Source organism: Schistocerca gregaria, chromosome 2 (assembly GCF_023897955.1).
Source record: "Schistocerca gregaria isolate iqSchGreg1 chromosome 2, iqSchGreg1.2, whole genome shotgun sequence".
NCBI classification, from domain to species: domain Eukaryota; kingdom Metazoa; phylum Arthropoda; class Insecta; order Orthoptera; family Acrididae; genus Schistocerca; species Schistocerca gregaria.
In genome coordinates, this window is record NC_064921.1 from 205,342,660 (window position 1) to 205,366,988 (window position 24,329).

Sequence of the window (24,329 nt, forward strand, 5' to 3'; positions counted from 1 at the left end):
GCCCCATGTTCTGGCCCTAAAGCTTTTCAGGAGCACTGCAAACTCAGGTACTTTGTTGCGAATTCTTCAGCAGTTAACCATTAGGATGTTAATACTCTCGTCTGTGAGAGGGATTTCTGTCAGTCTTATACTGATACTTCTGGGCTTCCTACAGCTATCGTTATCTGGATTGGATGGAGAGCCACATAATCTAAAAAAACCTCGTGTGCACACACAGTCGGTTACCTGTGTATCAGTCACTGACGTAGAGTGTACAACTGACCCGTTTAGGGAGACCCTACAGTGCTCACACCCATGGTGAAAGTCCAGGAAGTAGCAGCCTAGCTTGTCGCAGAACCTTCGAAGTCTCGGGTTCAGTCCTTCCACTCGACTCAGATCCAAAGGACCACGATCAGTTCTGGGGACAATGCTACAAATTGTATGCTTCGTTGAAGTACCGTGCTCGAGGCTGGTCTTCACAACTGTTTCTGGCAGTTACTAGAATGATCCAAGTATGATATCAGAGCCCAGATGACAGGCATCATGTGTTCCAATGTGTGCCACATCCTTCAGTTGGTTGCACTCTGTTCCCTCAATGGCTGCTGGAATAGCCTCTACAACATGTTAAAAGAGGCCCCCAGGCATACATACAGAGTACACCTAGTGTCCCTTCCTGTCTTGACATCAGTCAAAACAGGTTTGCCCAAACATGTGAACTGTGTCCCATCGACTCAGCTCCCACTTTAGTGAAAGACAGCACCTCGAATTTGTTGGTTAGGGAAATCATTATAACACCCTGAATTCTCCCTGGTCCCCATTCAACCTGTACAGAATGCATAGATCTACACTACTGGCCATTAAAATTGCTACACCACGAAGATGACGTGCTACAGACGCGAAACCTAACCGACAGGAGGAAGATGCTGTGATATGCAAATGATTACCTTTTCATAGCATTCACACAAGGTTGGCGCCTGTGGCGACACCTACAACGTGGAAACATGAGGAAAGTTGCCAACCGATTTCTCATACACAAACAGCAGTTGACCGGCGTTGCCTTGTGAAGCGTTGTTGTGATGCCTCATGTAAGGAGGAGAAATGCGTACCATCACGTTTCCTACTTTCATAAAGGTCGGATTGTAGCCTATCGCGATTGTGATTTATCGTATCGCGACATTGGTGCTCGCGTTGGTCGAGATCCAATTACTGTTAGCAGAATATGGAATCGGTGGGTTCAGTAGGGTAATACGAAACACAGTGCTGGATCCCAACGGCCTCGTATCACTAGCAGTCGAGATGACAGGCATCTTATCCGCATGGCTGTAACGGATCGTTGACGCTGCATCGCAGACAGGAGCGCCTGCAATGGTATACTCAACGACGAAGCTGGGTGCACGAATGGCAACACGTCATTTTTTCGGATGAATCCAGGTTCTGTTTACAGCATCATGATGGTCGCATCCGTGTTTGGAGACATCGCGGTGATCGCACATTGGAAGCGTGTATTCGTCATCACAATAGTGGCGTATCACCCGGCGTGATGGCATGGGATGCCATTGGTTACACGTCTCGGTCACCTCTTGTTCGCACTGACGGCACTTTGAACAGTGGACGTTGCAATTCAGATGTGTTACGACCTTTCTGGATACGGAAAATGTTCGACTGGTGCCCTGGCCAGCACACAACCAGATCTCTCACCACCTGAAGACGTCTGGTCAGTGGTGGCCGAGCAACTGGCTTGTCACAATACGCCAGTCACTACTTTTGATGAACCTGCATAGGCAGCTGTACCTGTAAACGACATCCAAGCCCTGTTTGACTCAATGCCCAAGTGTATCAAGCCCGTTATTACGGCCAGAGGTGGTTGTTATGGGTACTGATTTCTCAGTATCTATGCACCCAAACTGCGTGAAAATGTAATCACATGTCAGTTCTAGTATAATATATTTGACCAATGAATACCCGTTTATCATCTGCATTTCTTCTTGGTTTAGCAATTTTAATGGCCAGTAGTGTAATACTGAAACGCCACTCGCAGTCAAGTGGACGAGTGATGACAGATCTCGTACTTTCTGCAGAGAAGGCAGGACCTCCACAGCGATTCGCAGCATTTGCCAATCATTTCACAAAGTCAAGTCGATTTCCAGCTGCTTACGAATGTGAACCAGCTCATCCCATGTTCGAGGACAGCATTCACAGTGTGCTGCATTTTGTCTTGTGCAATGTATTAGAGGGCAGTGAACAAGTAACTTTATACTAAGGCTGCTGAGCATCTTTCGATCTGTTGAGTTAAAAAAGAAAAAAAAAAGAAATACTAATTCAATGTATGAATTCATACAAAACTTTTCAATGGTAATTATAGTTGTTAGCAAACTCGAAAATAGAGTTAATTTATGATAAATGTAGATAACATATACTCTTTTTTTAGGTAAAACTGGATCTAACAAAGTATATTAGTTACAGTATCTGGCACAGTAACTAAATCAGAAACGCCATTTTCCTACAAATTAGATTTGAACGTGTCAATAGTAATTGAAGAACATTCTTAAAGCTTCACGTTTATCTGTGTTGATATAGAACCAAATTCCGGAATATCTATAAGAATCACAAACGCTGATTTGCGAAGAAATAAGTTATCCTAAACACTCAACACCGGTAATTCGTGAAAATATAGTTTTGCAAACATCTGAAAATTTTCATAAATAACGTTTTTTTTTCACGTTATTATACAACGAAATTAGAGAAGGATTGGTTTGGCCGTGGATAGGTCTACTGTTATCAAAAATTTTAAAAAGAGCACAAATAAGTTTGAGTCTCCAATTAACGATAACGAGTTTATTGCGCCAGTAGTGAACGTTTAAAATTTTGCGCTACATCACAATAACAATGGGTAGCAATACAATCAATGAAAGATTATGCAGAAGCGATGCAAACAGTAAAATAAGCGAATCTAGAATTTTAAATCTGCACATGAATCTTGCACATGCAGTCTCACACAAAGTAAAATTCCAAAGTCGGCTTTTACATATAAATAGACTATGAATTGCACCGATTTTTAACTTAGCTGTTTCCGTGCCAACTTCTGGAGTGGCACGCTGAAGCGTGAGTTTATCTCAGTCAAAATCGCGAAAATGTGTAGTTATGGTATGAAGTTGTTTGTTACAGTTTACTGTAACATGACAATGCCCAGAGGTAGTTTGTGATCCAGTAGCTGACACTCATTGGCAAATTGTGGCACATACACTGTCAGCTTCTGATGTTACATTCCAGTTTTAAGAAGCAGTCGTTGATGCACACTGCCAACTTATGGCACATAAACTATCAGCTTCTTATAACCTGTAAGAACACTACTTAAGATACACTGTCAAGTTATGGCACCTACACTGTCAGTGTCTGGTGTTAGTATGCTAGAGGGTGCCCCACTCGAAAGAGGCCCCTCAAACGTGTGGAACTATATTGAAATTGCACTGTGCAATTCGTGACGTTTGACGTGGCAACACTGCACGCTGCGACATCATTTGACACAACAGTGTGTTTCTGTGTACCGATGTGGCTGGAGCTCGGTGTACAGTGTTTAGTGACAATGTATTGCAGTTATGGTGAATGGCGTGTGTTTCCTGTGAAACAATATTGGATTATTGGTTCCATTAAGACATGTCAGCGAACGTTTGTTGAATGGTTTGGCGACCAGCGTATACCGTTTAAATGTTAAAACTTAAAGAACAAAGTGGGGAGCAGTGGAACAGTGTTGGATCTCCAAGGTGGGGGACGGCCGCCATTATTGGAAGAAAAAGTGAGTGACATGAAACGACGATTGTTGCTCTCTCCTGCAAAGTGTGTTTGACGCTTTTCTCAGGAATGTGGAATGTCACGGAGCACATGTCACAGAGCCGTGAAGAAAGCAGGCATGTGTATCCATGTAGGTTTACAGTTGTTCGGGAACTGAATGTCAATGACAAAGACAAGCATATTATACTTTGCTGTTGGTTTCAACAGTTTATTGCTCAGAGGCCAGGAATACTACAGTGCAAATGGCGCAGTGATGAGGCATGATTCCACTTCTCTGGCTATATAAACACTCAGAATACGCGTTTGTGGTGTAATGAAAATCCACATGCATTGGTCAAGCACCCCCTGTAATCCCAAAAGATTGGCGTGTTCTGTGCAATATCATAGCATCACATCATCGGACCACTTTTTTTCAAGTCTACTGCGACAAGTGCAGTTCACATCAGTACAGGCTGGCACCACATGCTTCGCTTTTCAAGGGACCAGGATGAGATTGAATCATTTTTCGCTGGCACAGTGATTTCAAAAGAACTGTGGCCCCCAGGGTCATCTGATTTAACACCATCTGACTTTTTCCTCTGGGGTAGCCTAAAAGGCAAAGTCTACAAGAAAAGGCCCCACAGCTTGGAATATTTACGAGAGAACATCATCTGTGAAATCCAGGCAGTGACACCAGAAGTTCTGGCAGCGGAATTTGAGAATCTGTAACATCAACTACGTTTGCCAGTCAAGGTCGGTCACTTCCAACACATTTTGCGATTCACCTTTATTTCTCCATAAACAAGATATGACATGATCATTTAATTTCATTTCCTGATTTTTATGCAAAACCTTTAAGCATAGTTTAAGTAAGTGTTTGTTTATGGGGCCTGTTTTGAGTGCGACACCCTGTATTTGAGGAGCAGTAGCTGATACCCGTTGTCAGGTTATGGCACATCCACTATCAGCCTCTGGTTTTATGATCCATTTTTAAGATCCAGTAGCTGACATCTACTGTCAAGTTCTGGCACATAGCCTAACATCATGCAAATGGTACTCACCATGACAGAGGGGTAACAGCAGTCATCATGTCAACTGACCATCATTCCCCCAATTACATTTGTGTTAAAGATGATATTCACAATGGTTGAGGGGTAATGGTAGCCACAATGCCAACTGACCATCATTATCCCAGTTGTGTTTGCAGTAATAGTAGTGGCTATAATCAGGACAATAGCAGTCACCATACCTAGTGGCTGTCATTGCCCCAACTGCAATCGGGTGGTAGTAGTCACCGTGATCACAATAATGGCACTCACCAAATCAACTGAACATCATTGACCCATTATGTACAGGATAATGCTAGTCACCATGTTAGTGTAATGGATGCCACCATACCACCCATCGTTGCCTCCATTGGGTTCAGTGTAATGGGGCTCACCATGATCAAGGTAATGGTAACTGATGCTTATCTGTGAAAAGGTGATGTATGATGCAATTTGTTACTTGTGTATTAATGCTGTTGGATGTCATGTAGTTTGTAGTGCGTGTCAGGATAAGTCAATACTTGTCAAGTTATTTTAACCTGTAAGTTAGATCAGCAATGTCATGCATCGTTTATTGTGTTTTAGAATGAATATATATTTTGATAAATACTACAGACGCTTTTTTGTTTTTTCAAATTGTGGTACAATCATAAAACTACGATCGTTTACAAGTGCAGCATAACCTGTAAGTTAGATTGACAGCAGTGTCACATGTATGTTGATAAAAATACACACATTTTAGACATGGAAATGTTTAATTTTTTTGTCCATTGTGCCTTGCAAGAACTGTGGTACATAGATGATGAACTACATTTGTTGACAGGTGCAGTTTAACACGTAACTTCTATCAGCAATGTTAATATGCCAGCTGTGTGCATTATTTTTTAATTTTATAGAACAATCAAGTTACATCATTAGTTCTATATGTGTTTTGTACTCAAAATCCTTATGCATTTTGATAAATAATACAGACAATTTTGTTTTGGTGCAATGATTGAATTTTCGCTTGGATCAGAGATCTTTAGTTTTACTAGCACATTAAACTGCATATGTGTTATGCTTGAAATCTATGTATTTTGACAAAGAATTTCATTTTGGTACAAAGAGCATATGTTATAGACATAGAACTTTCTCTTCTGTGTAGGAACTTTTCCATCATTAACTTTGACCGTGTTGTGTTTACATTTCTCATTTGGTGTTTTATGAAGCTATATTTGTGCATTATGAAAAATTGGCAGTTTAAGTGTTTCAACACATTAAATATCTTGTTAAAACACCATTTGTAGTAAAATTTCTTCTGACAAAATGTAGGAAACTGTGACATTGGTGGCTAGATATGCTACCACAGGTAAGATCAAGACCAAAAATAATAAAAGAAGCAATACTGGCCATTCAATAACGTTAATTATATTTTTCTTGATAATTTATAATTTTAGAAAAAAACAGGAAGGAACAACTATTCTTAACACACTCCATTCACAAATGAAGCTGGAACAAATTTAGTGTATGATTCAATTAAAATATTCTCTCCCAAGTGGTTTCCGGTAATTTTCATTATAAAGATGGAGATGTAGGAGTATAAATTTATGTAGACAATTAGAGAGTAAGAAATACTGATTTTTTGAAAATAGTTTCTAATTTTGTACATACAAGAATAAGGAAAAAGTTATTTAATTAATTTTTCTTTTATGGGCATTAGGTATTAGTCCATGGCATGTTTTTGTGTCTAATGTTTCGTCTTTTAATGATGGATACATCATCTGAGGCTATAAAGACTTGAATAATAGTTTCAAACAGAAACAAGATTAGCAAACCAAGTTGTGCTCGAGCCATCAACAGAGTTGCACTGACTTGCATTAAGGTGCTTCTAGCGAAAAATTGTCAGCAGTGTTTGCTTTATTTAGCACTAAGACCTACAGCTTGTCTAATTTCAATCCTTCAAAAGAACAGAAACAACTTTAGCAGAATGGCTGAAGCAGTGACAGTTCAGTTCTTCCCCACTATGACCTCTGTAACAGTGCTGGCATGACTCTGCAGTCTGTGGTCTGATGATGTCATAGCCTGATGAAATTGCTACCTGAGTGTTTACACCTCTCGTGATGTCTCTAACATTAAGAAATATAATGTTTTGAATCAATGCCTAAAGCATATTAAACAAAAATTCCCAAGGATGCTAATACCAGCCATGAAACCCTGCACTGATTGATCACTCAACTAAAACAAAAAGTTTGGATCACTAACACACAAACACTTCATTGGCAGTTTACTGTCTCACAAGGTTATTCAAAGCAATGAACTTTTTCAAATTATCTGTTTGTTCCTGTTTTATCATAAAGCACAGTACATAACATTATTTCACTTTTTGTGGCATTATTGATTGTGTTAATTAATTTTTAACATTTTTTGTTCTGAATGTAATAAGATGTCTTATTAGTTAAAGACAGAAACTCATAAGAAATAGTATGTTTTTATGTTTAATTAAAATATACCTTGGGTAGTGTGCAGTATGTTACGTGGGCAGCGACACAGTGAAAGTTAGCTCTTTTATTTATGGAGAGAACAGGGAAAACTTCTTGACATTCGATTTCACTTGAACAAAGTATTTGAAATGAAGTAGACTATTTTTCTTATCTAACTTTATTAGACAGACTTTAGTAGACAGGGAATGGTATAATGCAGTGTGTGAGTATATGAGAGGAGATTGGAGGAGGGAGGGAGGGGGTGGTGGGGAGGAGCTGGTTGTGAGAGATGACAAGTGGATGACATTATGTTGAGTTGGGAAGAGGGTGGGCTGGAAGGAGGGGGTGTCAGGCACCACATTATGTATTTGCTATGGGATTCCCACAGCTGTAATTACACCCCTGCCTCAAACTACTATCTTTTTCTGCAACAGTCTGCTCAAAATCTTACACAGTTTCTATAAAGCATTGTGCAGATGTTTTTCAGTTAACTTGACCATGTGTGGGTAATATTAGCTATTCAGGTGCCATAAATGGTAAATTTCATCTAACAAAAGTAACCTCTGTCTCTGACTCATTATTTAAAAAATTAAAATGCTCTTCTTAAAAGGAACACACAATTGAGGCAGCTGGGACATATCAACTAAACTTTGTGATGATTTGATCTCCATTGGCATTTATCTATCCAGAAATGGTAAATCCAATCACATGTGACATCCTGTGAATGTCATTCTACCTTCTTCCAGTGACAATGTAAAACATGTCACATGAAATAAATACATTGTTATTAAAAGGATAGTTTGCTACTCACTATATAGAGGACACTTTGAGTCACAGACAGGCACAGCAAAAAGACTGCTACACATCTGAATTTTCAGCCCAAAAGCCTTCTTCTAAAGTAATTAAGACACACACAGAGACAGGGGTCGTCTCTCTCTGTGTGTGTGTGTGTGTGTGTATGTGTGTGTGTGTGTGTGTGTGTGTGTGTGTGTTAGAGTGTGTGTGTGTGTGTGTGTGTGTGTGTGTGTGAGAGAGAGAGAGAGAGAGAGAGAGAGAGAGAGAGAGAGAGAGAGAGAGAGTTGTGGTTAAGTGAATGTGTGTGTGTTCCCCACTTTAGAAGAAGGCCTTTTAGCTGAAAGCTAAAATGTATAGCAGTCGTTTTGCTATGACTGTCTATGTCTCGAACTCAGTCACACTGTATAGTGAGTAGCAATCTATCATTTTCATAATGTCATCATCATTCCCTCCTGGTTTTCTGTTACGTGAAATAAATACTTTGACATTACACTTTCTGCAGTATAGGCCTACTTACAGCGCCTTCTTCTGTATCTCGGTTGCTACAGTGTCACATTCCATTGCTTCTCATTTTATGACAATCTTTTCATGTCTAGCAATTCTCCATTTCACACATTAAGTATTCACTTAATTATTAACATTTATTGCATATTACTGCAAACATAAAATTTTTGTGAAGCATCTTTCAGTGCCAGTAGACTTTTTTATTTGAGGAGATATTTATGTAGGCAATCAATGTGTCTGCCATTGACTGAAGCCATAGGTTTCCGGTGCAGACTGGTTATGTGGACTGAGAGGTTAGTATAACACATGAGCTGCATAGACCAGATGTACAATAACACTGTGAGGCTTAATCCATTGTGAAACAGTTAACTACTTGAGTCAGGTTGATTTATATCTCTTTTCTTAAGACAAGGTCACATCAAATCTATGAGAAAAAATTTAGTTCACAGTTGAGATATAGTGTGCTGTTTATTGAATTACTTTGACTACATGACATAATAACAAAATTTTGTATGTGTCTTTCATTACGAAGCCATTACCATATGTTTTGTGTTATAAAAGATAGGAATAGTAAAACTTCTTGTGGTTTAAGTCTCATAAAGCTATAATTAATATCTGTTAGTAAGTTTTCATACATAGTACAAATATTCCTGTATCACATGAAAGTATACATCATCAAAATATGCCTCATCGCTCTGCTTTTGGTCGTTTCTCAATCCACGATTTAATTGATGGTATGTTCACAACTTTGTTCCTTAGTGTTGCAAGGTGTGGATAGTCTCTGGTTATTTCAAATTCAAGATCATGATCAAAAAGTTCTTGCATAGTTGTGAAGTACAGATCACCCCAAGTCAACTGAAAATGTAAAATAGTAATTTGAAAACAAAATTTAACTGTTATTGTAACAAAGAACAAATTGTAGTTACTTATGTTATAATGTGTTATTTTCCTTTAATTAATGTGTGATAATAAGATCGGTAAGAAAAGAGTAATCACAAAGTGAAATATTGATTCACATTGTGTATTTTAGACTTCCACTATTTTTACATGTGTGCTGACATTGTACCACATGTTTTTACTTGCCATTGATTCCAAAATAAACTTAATGGCATGACTAAGACTGTAAGAAACTTACATTAAAGAAGTAGTACTGATACTAACTTAAATGTGAGTAATGTGTTGTTAGAAAACCATCAATCTCAGGCTACTCAAATGCGGATGCTTATGATTAATTGCACAATGTTTATTGAGAACTGTGATTCGATACATAGCAAAAAATATGGAGTGCACATGTTCTTAAGTCATTGGCAAATAGGACAATCTTCTGCAGCCAAGATAACTTTTATTTTTAGTTGTTTTTTTTTTTCACAATGAGTGGTTTCAACAGAATTTTGCTGTAATCATCAGATCTTCAGAAAATTCTTATTAATACATATACATGCCACAAATACAACGAGAACACTTTCTGCTCATAGGAATTGACACCATGCTGGCTTGTCAAACACATAAAAAGAATATATAAAATATCCATTGCACCAACTGTGTGCTCAGGAGTGGATGTGATCAAATAGAGTGTGCAGCTGTGGCCTGAGCATATCATAGTTTTTCCTGTCTGTCAGAATTTTGTTTTATCAGTGAGGAACTTTCTCCTTCCAAAAATGTTCACTCTTCTCTCTCTCTCTCTCTCTCTCTCTCTCTCTCTCTCTCTCTCTCTGACACACACTCACACACACACACACACACACACACACACACACACACACACACACAAACACACAAACAAACACATAGTTGTAATGCACACCATGGAAGTCAGCAGATGCAGCAATAAGTTCAATAACCATCAGAGTAGTCACTCATTGATATGCGCACAGCCTCTTGCCCACACCCTCTGCTGGCTGGCTGACAGCTTTTAGAGATGGGTCCTGCAAGTTCTAACTCAATTAACTGTTTACGTATGGATTATTGTCCAGTTATTGTGAGCCACTAAATGGCTAGTGTACCTTTTATGATAAGCTACTTTCTAGACTTAATAGTCTGTCATATTAGTCATTTTGTGATATTCTTTTGTGGGATTCTCTCTCTCTCTCTCTCTCTCTCTCTATCTCTATCTCCCCTTTCCGCCCCTCTCCCTCTCCCTCCCTCCCTCCCTCTCTCTCTCTCTCTCTCTCTCTCTCTCTCTCTCTCTCTCTCTCTCTCTCTCTCTCTCTCTCTATCTCCCCTGTCTTCCTTTTCAATTCCAGGAGAAGGTCCTCTGACTTGAAAACACCGAATATCTGAACCTCATGCCCAAGTCAATCAGTCATTGTAATTTTACAGTATGCTAGATGAATGAATTTACTAAACATTCTATTTCCTCCACTGTGAGATCCTATATCACAGAACAATGTGTTGATGAGTCTTTGATTATAATAAACATTGATCAGCCAGAACATTATGACCACCTACATAGTAGCCGGTATGTGCACCTTTGGCACAGATAAAAGCAACAGTGTGTTGTGGCATGGAAGCAATGAGGCCTTTGTAGGCCGCTGGAGGGAGCTGACACCACATGTGCACACACAAGTCACCTAATTCCTAAAAATTCTGGGGAGGGGGGCAATCAACTCTGATGCCACATTCAGTCATATCCCAGATGTGTTCAATCCGGTTCAGATCTGGCATGTTGGATGGCCAGTAAATTAATTGTAAACTGCCACTGTGTTCCTCAGACCACTTCATCACACTCTTGGCCTTGTGACATGGCCTTGTTGAAAAATGCCACAGTGATCAGGAAACATGATTGTCATGAAGGGATGTACATGGTCAGCAACCAGAGTACAATACTCCTTGGCCATCATAGTGCCTTGCACAAACTCCACTGGACCTGTAGATGCCCCTTTTGAATGTCCCCTGGAGCATAATGGAGCCACCGCCAGCTTGCCCATCCCCCAGTACAGGTATCAAGGGGCTGTTCCCCTGTAGCTGTAAAAGATCTCAGACTATCAGACCATCTCTGTCAAATAACAACAGTAAAATCAGGCATCGAATCATTCCCTAAACTACAAGCCTATAAACGACATCTATCAGAAATCAAAATAAAAGATTTTTCAAAAGAACTAGAAAAACAAAGCTGGAATGAAGTGTATAAGGAAACCAATGTGAATATGAAATTCTCCAAATTCTCCACATTGTTTAAATTGAACTTTGAAACAGCATTTCCAAAAGTATGCATGACTGTATCAACATCTCACAAAAACAGATGGATAACAGCAGGTATTAAGAAGTCCTCCCAAACACTTAAACACCTCAGTTCCATGAAAAAGATTCACAATGATCCAGAATTCTTAAATTTCTATCATAGATACAAAAAGATTTATAGGAAGGTGCTGATTGCTGCAAAAAAGTCATTTAATGACAAAATAATATATAATGCAGAGAATAAAAGCAAAGCAGTCTGGGATGTTATAAAAAAGGAAACGGGGAGAGGCAAACAAACGCAGAATAACATACTGCTAAGGAAGGGGGATAAGGTAATAAATGATCTACAACACTTAGCAAACTATGTAAACGAGCATTTTTCAAGTATTGCAGAGAAGTTACAGCAAAAATTCCCCAAAACAAATATAACACCTGCACTAGATACAATGATGTTACTTCCAACCACAGAGAATGAAGTCAATAAAACTGTTCAAAAGCTAAAAAATAAAAAGTCAGAAGGCTTAGATGATGTACCAATGTGTGTACTGAAACAATGCATAGGGATTATACAAGGCCCATTAACAAATATAATAAATGAATCCTTCACATCAGGGACATTTCCAGAGCAGCTAAAACAGGCAAGAGTTGTACCTTTGCTTAAGAAAGGTAATGCAGAAGACATAGAAAATTACCGGCCCATTTCCCTGCTGTCAGCATTCTCAAAAATATTAGAAGCAATTATGAAAGACAGATTAATGAATTATCTGAATAAATACAATCTTTTAAGCAAATCACAGTTTGGTTTTCGAAGTGGCAAAAATACGGAGTCAGCCATAGTAGAATTCACAAAAGTTGTACTTAATGCTCTTGATAAAGATGAGTGTGTCACAGGCATATTTTTGGATCTTTCTAAGGCTTTTGATACAGTCGACCACAAGATTCTATTAAATAAATTAGAAGCATTAGGAATAAGAGGGGTAGCTAATGACTGGTTTCGATCATACCTAACAGATAGGGTACAAAGAGTAGAGATAACACATACTTCAAATAGATCTAAACATTTAGTAAAATACTTATCAGAACCAAAACATATTAATATAGGGGTTCCACAAGGTAGCATATTAGGACCAATACTATTCCTGATATACATCAATGACTTTCCCAGTAGTGTTACTCATGGTGAGAAAATTCTCTTCGCTGATGACAGCAATATTATAGTCACTGAGAGAACAAGAGAACTCCTCACCGAGAAAGCAAATGAAACTCTCAAGGAAGTTTACGATTGGTCAATAAGCAACAAATTGACATTAAACATAAAGAAAACTAATGCCATGAACTTCAGTTTGAAGAGGAAAAATGACAATGTTAAATTAAATGTAGATGGCACCTCTATAGACTGTGTAACAAATGCAAAATTTCTAGGAATGAATATTGACTCTCAGCTGAAGTGGTGCGAACACACAAAGGTACTTGCAAACAGAATGTCATCAGCATGTTATGCCCTTAGAATTCTATCATCTGTGTGTAACATGCAGTGTCTTTTAGTTACATATTATTCATATGTACACTCAATTCTTAGCTATGGCATTCTTTTTTGGGGAACAAATCCACAAAATATGAACACAATTTTCAAACTCCAGAAAAGAGCCATAAGAATAATAACCAGAAATAGTAGTCGAGCTCATTGTAAAGATCTGTTCAAAACACTGGGAATTTTAACTGCTCCATGTGAACACATTTACCAGTCAGTTGTACACATCAAAAGTAACATTGGCAATTACTGCACAAACAGCTCTGTCCATGACCATGCAACAAGAGATAGACTCAACTTACATTTACCAAGAAAAAATAAACATAAAACTCAAAACAGCATTTTCTACCAAGTAATAAAACTGTACAATAAATTACCAAAAGAGATTAAAGAAATTTCAAAAATACACTTATTTAAGAAGGCAGCTAAAAAGTACCTGTTATGCAATACATTTTATACATTGAAGGATTACTTAGATAAAGCAGAGTAGGGGTTTGATAAAAAAAATGTTATACAAACAAATAATAATAATAATGATGATTATAAAACATCCAATATTCCACATAACACCTTCACTTTATTATTTTTCTTCTTTTTTCCTTTCTAGAGACACTCTCCCCTCAAGCTATGCATAGCACAATACTAACACCTCTTCCTCTTTCTGAGCTCAACATCTCACTCATTATGAAGGGATGCTGACTCAGTTTTCCAGGATAGCAAATGGGAACTTGCAGTACAGAAAATGGCCTAAGGATCACCTGTGTGTGTGTGTGTGTGTGTGTGTGTGTGTGTGTGTGTGTGTGTGTGTGTGTGTGTGTGTGTGTGTATGTAGTGAGTGAAGTGTTATGAAACAATGTGTGTATAGTGTGTGCAGTGACTGATAGTGAAATATGAGTGAATAGTGTGGCATTACATTATTTAATGAGTTATTTGTGAATAAATTATTGTATACCAGGAGTAAAATCTAATGATTGTCTCTAACTAGAAGTCTGTAAATATATGTGTATACGAATTAGCTTATTGTAAATTGATCTAAGCTTGTAAATACTTTGACATGTCCCATATCCTTGTAAAAAGAGATCTACGGATGAATAAAACTACTACTACTACTACTACTACTACTACTAAGACAATGTATTCCCACCCTACCATCTGCATGATGAAGAAGGTATCAGGATTCATCAGACCATGAAATGCTCAGCCACTGTGGCAACATCCAGTGCTGATGGTCATATGCCCATTTCACTCATAGTTGCTGATGTTGTGTTAACACTGGCACATGAATGGGTTGTTTTTGGCTGTGGAGGCCCATCATTAGGAGTGTTTGGTGCACTGTGTGTTCAGACACAATTGTACTCTCCCTGGCATTAAAATCTGATGTTAGTTCTGCAACTGTTCACTGCCTGTCCTGTTTTATCAGTCTGTCCAGCCTACAACATCTGACATCTGTAATTGGCCATCCAACCGCATGACGTCTGGATGTGGTTTCACCTTGGTTTTGGTATGTGTTGAAGGCAGTCACCATAGCACTCCTCAGACACCCTACAAGTCATGCAGTTTCCAAAATGCCCATGCCAAGCCACTAGACCATCACAATCTGCCCTCAATCAAACAAAGATAGATTGCACACCTATCCCATTCTACACACTGACAGCGTGGTCACTGATACTACCGTGCACTGTGTATGTTTCTGATTAGTAGTAATGCCTCACCAGGTGACCCTGCTATACCCTGAATGCATTTATTTTGAGAGTTGGCATGTAGTCATAATGTTCTGGCTGTTCATTGTATATGGATATATTTCTAGGTGCATTAATCAAAGGAGAGAAATATCACGTCAGCTTGTGTGCCCACTTCTGTAACCAAGTAAAGGTTTCAGGGAAATGAATCTGAGATATAACTACCTTAAAATAATGTCAAAGCTGGTTTCTGTAACAGAACACTAGCTGATAATCCATTACTTTCACATACCTTACCACCTGCAAGATAACCACCATTATTTTTCACCAGTGCCTCTAATTTTGCATAGTGAAATGGTATTGTTTCCTTAATTAGTTTTTCTTTCAGATTCTTTTTTCTTGATTCATTTGTTTCAAAGAAGAAATCTTTTATAGCTGTGTAAGATAAAAATGAAATAGGGGTGAGATAAACATTCAATTCAATTTTTGCAGCACATTGAACATTAATTCATTGAAATGTATCTATTGAAATAAGTGCCTAGAAGTTATGATTAATTGTTAATATTATACTGTTTAAATAAGACATAATATATATAGTCAGAGATTATTTAAAGAACACAGATTAGGTATTGAAAAACATGCAACAAAAATAAACATTAAAACAGCTTCATCATTCTGCAAAGTATGTTCACAGTATAACTCATGTTCATAGGAGATTTCAGACTCTGTGACCCATTAATTTTGATGAGGTGCAGCATACTAGTTAGAGGCCCATAGAAGTGGTGCCTGAAAAAAATCTGAAGCCACTCTGCTTCACTTTTGAAAAAAATGACATCAAAGATACACATCAGGCCTGCAGCTTAATATTTTCCAAGAATAATAGCATTTGGTTGTTAATCCTCATTTTCAACATTTCTGCTTTTAATGGGACATCCTTATCTAGCATTACTTTTCCTCAACAGTAGTTGTCAATACCAGTATTATTTTTCAAATTTTGGACAGTTAAATATTATCTCACCTACTTTTCTGAAAACTTTCATATACTTTTATGCACAATATATTATATTTGAAGCTAAAATTTATGGAAAGGAATTATTGTATTTTGAATATTATAACTGATAAATATTAGTTCTGAATGTGCAGTTAATTTTTTTTTTTCATTTCTATTCTTCATTGAGAAATCTAGTACTGTTTATTAATTTTATTTCTGGGTTCATTTATGAAATAATAATCAAAACTAATATAAATTCATTTGTTGAGAAAAACTGTAAACCATTTGGAATACTGTTATTAGTGCAGAGTGAGGTAGTAGTAAGCATGCCTTTAATGTGATCAGACATATTTTTGTATTTTGAATGAACCATGTAATTTCAGCTTTGTTAATGTGAAAATTGAAAAGACTGTATGACATACTAAAATGTGACAAAATATATCAATGTAACAACAAAAATTTTGCAACAACACTCTTCAAGTTTATTTAGGTCAATTCAACCATGAGGACCTAAAATGTTAGAATTTCAGCTTCAAGAATCAGACCTCTTAACAAGAAAAACTGGAGGCAATTCTGCACGTAAAGCTATGTAAACTAGAAAATATTTTGTGATCTTTGCTTCTTTCAAATGTCTCTTAAAAGACTTTGCTTATTGTGGACAATAACTTGAATTAGGAAATAGGTGGGAGGTTACATGCTGTAGCAACAGTTTTGTCATCATGATCTGTTATTCTCATTTCCTAATATAACACAATTTTCATAACTTATTTCACATCTTCTCTTCAGCAGATAAATCGAGACATGTAATATAAATGTAATCAAACTCTTTGGGCAAAGTTTGCAAAAATCAGGCACAGAGGTCACCATCATCTGTTGGCTGTCTGACAATGAAAGCTGAGTTTGTACTTCATCAAATTTGGCTAAATGGCCTTGTATACCACCACATTCTTCCCACATAATGTTATGAAATTTGAGATGAAGCAGATCAATGTTTTTGGGTGAGTGAACATCATAACTTTTGCTAGACTGTCCCAAATCTCTTTAGCAGTTTTGCAGTCTCCAACACAATGTAAAGGTTTGGTGTCAAGTGATAGAATTTGTTGTTTCCTTGCCTTTGCCTAGGTCCATTTAGCAAGGCTGGTTTTGTAATTTTATCTGCTTCCTTCTGGCTTAAGCAGTTCACCCTTTATGACAACAAAAATTTCATGACATTCTATGATAGTTCTCATTATGATTGTCCAAGTCCCCCAATTTCCTTCACCAGTGAGTTTCCAGTTTGCTATCTTTTGTCAGCCTTTGTCTATCTTTTAGACTGCTACAGTGTCAAGTTACTATGGAAACTGGCTAGTCACACTTTGTAAAAACTTTATCAACCACACACATCAGCTACCATGTTGACAAAACATTAAACGCCATTTTGAAATGAAACACATATTCAAGAAACACCACAAAAATATGACAAAACTATAATACCATCAGTAAATAAGAAAAACACCCTTTGCATCACCAAAGAATGAAACTACGATGACCTATGAGAGACAATTTCCAAAGGTTTTTAATACAGATATGCAGGGTGTCACATTTAAACCTTTCACCACAAATATTTCTGGAACCACAATGGATATTGACAGACGGCTTTCATGGGTATGAATGTACAGCAGAAGCTCATAAAAGCAAATACTATGAGACATTCTAAACCATGTGCAAATATCAGTTTCAGTACAAACTTATATATATATATTTTGGAATGGATCCAGCATATTATACCATATCCAATCAATAACAAGAGAAATCACAATATATTAGTGTTGGTTTCATCGCACTATGTCAGTTACATCATGAGAAATTAGAACACAAAATTGATGCATGAAATGAATAAAATGCACCACTATTGCACTTCCCACGATGCATGGATGACCCAAACATTGCTCATAATCATGATGTGATTGATGTACTATGATGCAACATACCCTGTGATTACATATTGTTATGTAGACGGATGTACAGTCGCCCACAATGAAAACAAGGGCACAGGTTAGTCATACGTGCTTTACTGAACTTTTTAACAGTACTACAATGTACAGTCTTAGACATAAAAACTGGCCGCCGGCCGGCCACCCAGGGACTAAGTCCGAGTTGTTCACTTAAGGTGGCCAATAAAACTGACCGCCCCTGACAATGCTAAGCCCGGCCATCTGCACAATCTGGCAACACTGCTAGATGTGCAAATGTCAAGAGGAAGTGTTGTCTACTTCTGAGATGTAGTTGTGTTGGGTGAGCCCGAGGTCTAGTGGTAATCGTCACGCATTCTAAAACCGGCCACAGGCCAGACGCCACTCGCCGCCTGAAATCCGGCGCCACCCAGGTGAATGTGGCGTGATGCCAGGAATATAAAAAAAGTGAAACAGTAGTATTCTGCTTCTAATCAATAAAACTGTCAGTGTATGTACCAACTGTCATTTTCGAATTAAAGTTCTAGTTATCACCTTGCAGTTAAGCATTGGATTTTGCATACTTGAAAATCATGAACTATGGTTAAGCATTGTAAAATTGAGTCGCAAGTGGAAAAAGGTGTAACACCTGCAACACAATATTTACTTTTGGTATAACAGAGGGGTGAACACAGAGAAGGCAGCTAGAAAGGTTTGAACTGAGTGTGGCGCGAGTGGTTTTGGGAAAAATACTCCAGAAAAAGATATTCTTGTTTCAATAAAGATCGTTCCGGCCATGAATGATTTTACACATTAAGGAAGTTTCGACTACTGATATATGTGATGGATTACCATTTATCCATCATATGGCATTTGCATTCAACAGGCAAAGTTTAGAAGTCTGTTGTAGGAGTACTGCATTCTCTAATTTGAAACAACAAAAGTCAACAGAGTGATTATTGTTTAACGTCTTCAGGTCGCTCGTTGAGTATTCCTATTCAGTACTGTTACTGGTGACGGATTATGACACCTTTATCACTATCTTCCTAAGAATAAATGAAAGGCTGAGCCCCACCAAAAGACGTAAACTCGAGCAAAGGAGTAATGTGAACATTATACTTTACATCTGATATCTCCAAAAATGTGTTTTGGGCTATGAATTCTGCCACTCAGGCACTTGTATTGATAGGGAAGTCCTCTCTCAAGCACTTGTTCTTCTCAGCATCTACTCACAAAATTTTACCTTTCCCATTCTTGATCGATCAACCGTCAAGGCAATTCATTTCTAGACAAAAACACTCTTCAAACTACACTGCTTTAATGACATCGTTAGAACCAGTAGGTTTCTACGGGTGTGAAATTGGTACACTACTTTAGCACTGTCAGATTGTTTTAGAAATTGTGAAAGAAAATCCTGCTGCTGATTAATTTCTCTTTGATGGTTACCGTTGCTTTCAGTAAACTAATGAAAAATGCAATTAAAATATTCACTGTACTAATACAAATTAATTTCAGCTTACTACAGGAACATCACAACCACAGTCTATCTTAATAAAGCATTAAAAACAAGGATTCCAAGACTTTGTGTGTGTGTGTTTGTGTGTTTTTTATTGTGCCTATCTACCGGCGCTTTCCCGCTTAGTAAGTCTTGGAATCCTTGTTTTTAATATATTTTTCCCATGTGGAATGTTTCTTTCTATTTTATTTAATAAAACATTAAGTATATGTAAGACTATTGAGCCTATTTTAACACAAATTAGTAGGATATTACTGACTTTTGACTTCGAAAATGTCTGTATTTACTTCATGTCCTGTATTATTCACAGGTATTATGAAAATGTAGCAGTTCATAGATAAGATTATGTATTCACAACAACAACAAATATGTTGTAAGAAAACAAAAGAGGCATTATGAATTTTGCAGTACCGTAAGGTTTTCGCTCTGACACTAAGGGGTACTAAAAGAAGCAAGACAAATTTTGCTTGAGCGTTGTCCTAAGATTCCCTTATAGAGTCTGTATCTGCCTGATGGTAGCTCTGCTGCTAAAGAATTAAAAATGTGGCTTTCAGCGAGTCTTGAAAGGTGAACCAAAGCAGCTTGCACCTGGTAGCCAAGCATGTTACCTGGGAACTGGTTTTCTTCTAAAAGTGGGTAGACATTATTTTGTGGTTGACTTGTTGGCAAATGTCAGTCAGACGTGTGCCATTGGTGTAAGTGTTTCGATGTGTTGAATTTGTGCCAATGATTTATCTATAATTTTTTTTCTGTCCCAAATAGAGAGTTGAAGACTCCCATTAGTATTTTCACGTCATCTTGATGAATTTTGCTCATGGTTTTTTAGAGTATGTTCCAGAATTTTTCGACATTTTTGGTGTTTTTCTTATTTTCGATGTTGGTGGGGGCATGTGCATTGATGAGTGTATATTTTTTATTAGGGCTCTGAATGAACATAGTTGACTGATGATGGGTGTGATTTCTTTGACAGAGTTGATGGTAGATCTGTGTTCGAGAAATGCCATGCCGAAGATTGATGCGCCTTTCGCTACCTTTCATTTTGTTTTGCTCTTGAAGATGCGATAGTTTCCGTAATGCAAGGTTTCACTGTCAGTTACTCATGGTTCTTGAAGAGCAAGGATGAGAATTGTTTTTTCAGTCAATTTCTTACGTGAGATTATTTAGGTTTCATGTTGGATCAATATATCGATGTTTAGTTTTCTAATGCAAGTGATCAGTTCTGTTTGTACTGTTCGTAAATACTTCTATACTGACCATTCATTATTTGACTAAATATGCTTTGCATTCTGATTCGCATATATATTACACTGGTTAGTGCCGTCACAATTCAATGACTAAGGTTTTTTTTTTTAATCTCATTTTGTTCGTCTTCATTTGTTGCATCTGCTCGGGGTGGACGTTGTAAGTCATCCGTTGAAGTTCGTCGTTGATCGGTTAGCTCAGTTTTTTATTACAGAGGGCGAGCAGCCCTCTGACCGAATACACTGAGCTACCGTGCCATCAAGGGTTGGATGCCATTGAAGTCTTGTGACATTGATGGCAAGACAAATGTTCACAAATCACCTCTACTGCCTCCAAAAACAATTGCATCTTAAATATCAAAGGACTGACATCCACACTGTCACAGCGCGTTGAAATACGGCAACAACGGCAAATGAAAATTTGGCTTTGAACCTGGACCTCCTGCTTACTAGGCAGACGTGCTGACCACTGCACTATTTTTCTTAAAAAAAGTTTGAGAAGACTTTCAGCACCAGGTAGGCGGAGGCAAAGAGGGCAGGGGTCAAAGATCCGAGGCCTGGCCACAATTCCTCCCCCATACCTGTCACTGAGTAGCTGCATAATCCCCATGTATTCCATATTTGTTCCCATATATGCCTTAAATCGTAGAACAAAATTGAAGTAGTAATTAAGGTAAAATAAATTACATATTGCTGCTTCCAATGGTGTGCGTTCCTTATATAACATAATTCATAACAGGCAAAAGGGTGACGGAAAAATACATAACAAACATTCACTCAGAAACATATTCACAATTTCAGTTATTTTGCACTGGGTGCATATGAGGTCTGTAATGAAGCCATATATGTTTCAACAAGTGAAAGAAATTTCAGAGCCGGAGGGGTTTTGCAAATTAGAATAGTTCTAATCTTAGAACTAACATAAAAGAAGATTCCAGGAATAAAAAAAAGTGAAACAATAGTATTCTGCTTCTAATCAATAAAACTGTCCACCTCCTTGTAGCCCACATAAAGCGATAGATAAAAAATTTTGAAACTATTCCTTACATTTGTTATTCTTCTTCAACGTATAAAGCAAACTGTCCCAGAAGCCATGAATAACTGTTATTCTTTGTGAACAGGTAACATTTCCAGTTGGGCTGTAAAGCTTCAGCTATCTGTGCGTGACTTTCTTTGGTTCTGTTGATAAGTGGTAATTTCTTCCTAGTCCAGTTCCAATTACTGATTCTATTTTCACTTAAGAACATGTGTGCTACAGTTTCTACAAGTCAACATTTGTCGCAGTATGGAGATGGTCTCAATTTGATTTTATATAATTGTTCCACTGTGGTTATGGTTTCGTTTACAACGTCGTACCATACGGCACTGACTCTAGTTGGTAGAATTTTATTGTTGATATTTTTCCAGACGTTCATCCAGTTTTTAGCAGATTAATTTACCTGAATTGGTTTGTGAAGACGATGTCTGATAATATAATCATAGACAGTTCTACTGTTACTTTGTGCTGGTGGAAGTCTTACGTAGCTGCAATTGACATAGTACTTTCTGACATAATGTAGGCTGACATCTATATGTGCTACATTAACAGGAGTGTTCCTATCTCCAGGATCTAATGAGAGGAACAGAAGTTTCATGATGCCTGTCTTAGTGGCATGTATTAGTTTAAAAGCATGAGTTAGAAACAGTGCATCATATCTAGATTTAACGTATTTAATTCTGAGTTCTCCATTTTGCCTCTGCAAAGTCGACGTGTGGAAGGATAATTTGAAGATATTTTGTTTCCATGCATACCAACATGCTGCAGCTAGTATTTTATGTGCGGTGACCTGTGGTATCGGTAAGACTGCTGCAACATGATATATTTTGCTAAGTATGTATGTATTTATAAACTGAACTTTCTGCAGTTGGTCTAATGATCGCATGTCATGGTCCTTCAACAAGGCTCTGATGACATTAAGTTTCTGCTCCCAATTGTTCATAGTCATGCACTTGGGATTCGCCCTTAACCACAATCCGAGTTGGAGTCTCTCTTCAGTTACATCTAACCGGTGCACACCTATTGCATATTGTGAGAACCGAGATGCGGTATTTTGGATTTAAAATTTTGTAAATTTGTGGTAAGATCTTATGGGACCAAGCTGCTTAGGTCACCAGAGCACGCGACTATAAGTTTAGAATGCGCGACGATTACCACTAGAGCATGGGCTCATCCAATACAACTATATCTCAGAAGTAGACAACACTTCCTCCTGACACTTCCACATCTAGCAGTGTTGTCAGATCGTGCAGATGGCTGGACTCAGCATTGTCAGGGGTGGGCAGGTTTATTGGCCACCTTAAGTGAATGACTCAGACTTAGTCTCTGTGGCAGCCGTCCGGCGGTAAGTTTTTATGTCTAAGACTGTGCATAAAGGTAACAAAATACTGATAACCACTGGCCAGAGTAAGCAAAATTAGTGGGTATCAAATGGTAGCACTGAAGGTTACATGCTATTTGTACGTAGTTTTACATCAATTACGCAATGGTCCATGCCATGTACAGGACATGCCACTGAACATCTTTAATGGCTACGACATAATTTAACCACTGCAGATTGTGCAACGCATACATTAATGTACAGTAGTACCAACAAAACAAAGATACCTCTTCTCTGTAATACACAAAATGTATGCCAGTGCGCAATCACATGTCTCACAGATGAAACACTACAAACTATGTTAGAAGAGATTCGCCATTTGCTTGGCAACACCAATGTGCACACTCCACTGTGGATCCACTCACAGCTTTCAGTGTTTGTGCTGTTATAGCAGCACATGCAGTGGCAATACAAGCTTCCATGTTGGCCATTGTTGTTGGAATCTGCTGATGCATCACATCTTTCACATGTCCCCAGAGAAAAAAGTTCATGGGGGTGAGGTCCAGTGACTACACTGGAAATCGCTGAATGGGACTGTCCCATCCAGTTGATTGATGTGGGAATTGTTGGTTTAGTGCCTGTCATGCCACCATGGCATCACATGCAGGGCATCCACCGTGCTGATACCACAGTATTTGATGCAAATGAAGTGATTTCATCAGACCAGGTAAAGTACATTTAGGAACCACTCATACTGTCACCCATTAAGACTGCCATTGATGAATTATGGGCCAATAATGTGGTTTTCCTACAATACCACACTATACACTGACACTCCACTGATGTTGATGTTCAACCTGGCAAATTCAGTGTGGGTTTGACCAGTAGTGGATGTGGTGCAAGTTGACATTCCCATGGTTTGTAAATATAGCCTCATTGGTGAACAGTACCCTATGCACAAAGTCGTGGCCTTGCCACAGAACCCACTGATAGTATTCCAGGTGATTGTGAATGTCATTGCCACAGAGAACTTGATGTAGTGCCACAGGATATCAGTGGATACTTGTTCCAGGGATTCCCACCTGTCTTCTCATTTCACAAATATTTGCATGAGGGTTTACTGCAATGGTTGCCAGAACAGCTATCTCTGCTGCTTCATGTGTTATGCCTCTGCGATGGATTCATAGTTGTGGAGACAGCTGTCCTGTCACTTGAAGCCTTCTAACAAATTCATGAAGGTAGGGCAGGTTGGATGACATCTATGAGGGTACCACTGGGCATAGACCTGTGCTGTATGTGTGCCATTTTCGTGACTTTCTCTGTACAGTAATGTCACATCCACCACTCCCTCA

The 24,329-nt window shown here is 38.2% G+C and overlaps 2 protein-coding genes across 2 annotated transcripts in view; one reads left to right on the forward strand and one right to left on the reverse strand.

Moving 5' to 3' along the window:
• The window catches only part of LOC126336697 (glutathione S-transferase-like), a 336,946-nt gene that overhangs the window by 195,586 nt on the left and 117,031 nt on the right, over positions 1-24,329 (forward strand). The gene's annotated exons all lie outside the window — the stretch shown is intronic.
• LOC126336696 (glutathione S-transferase-like) overlaps positions 9,001-24,329 on the reverse strand; it is a 51,576-nt gene continuing 36,247 nt past the window's right edge. The window contains exons 4-5 of the mRNA XM_050000648.1: positions 15,234-15,376; positions 9,001-9,406 (exon numbers count right to left, since the gene is read on the reverse strand). Of these exons, the coding sequence (XP_049856605.1) occupies positions 9,239-9,406; positions 15,234-15,376 (311 nt within the window). The 3' untranslated portion in view covers positions 9,001-9,238. The remainder of the gene's footprint in view (positions 9,407-15,233; positions 15,377-24,329) is intronic.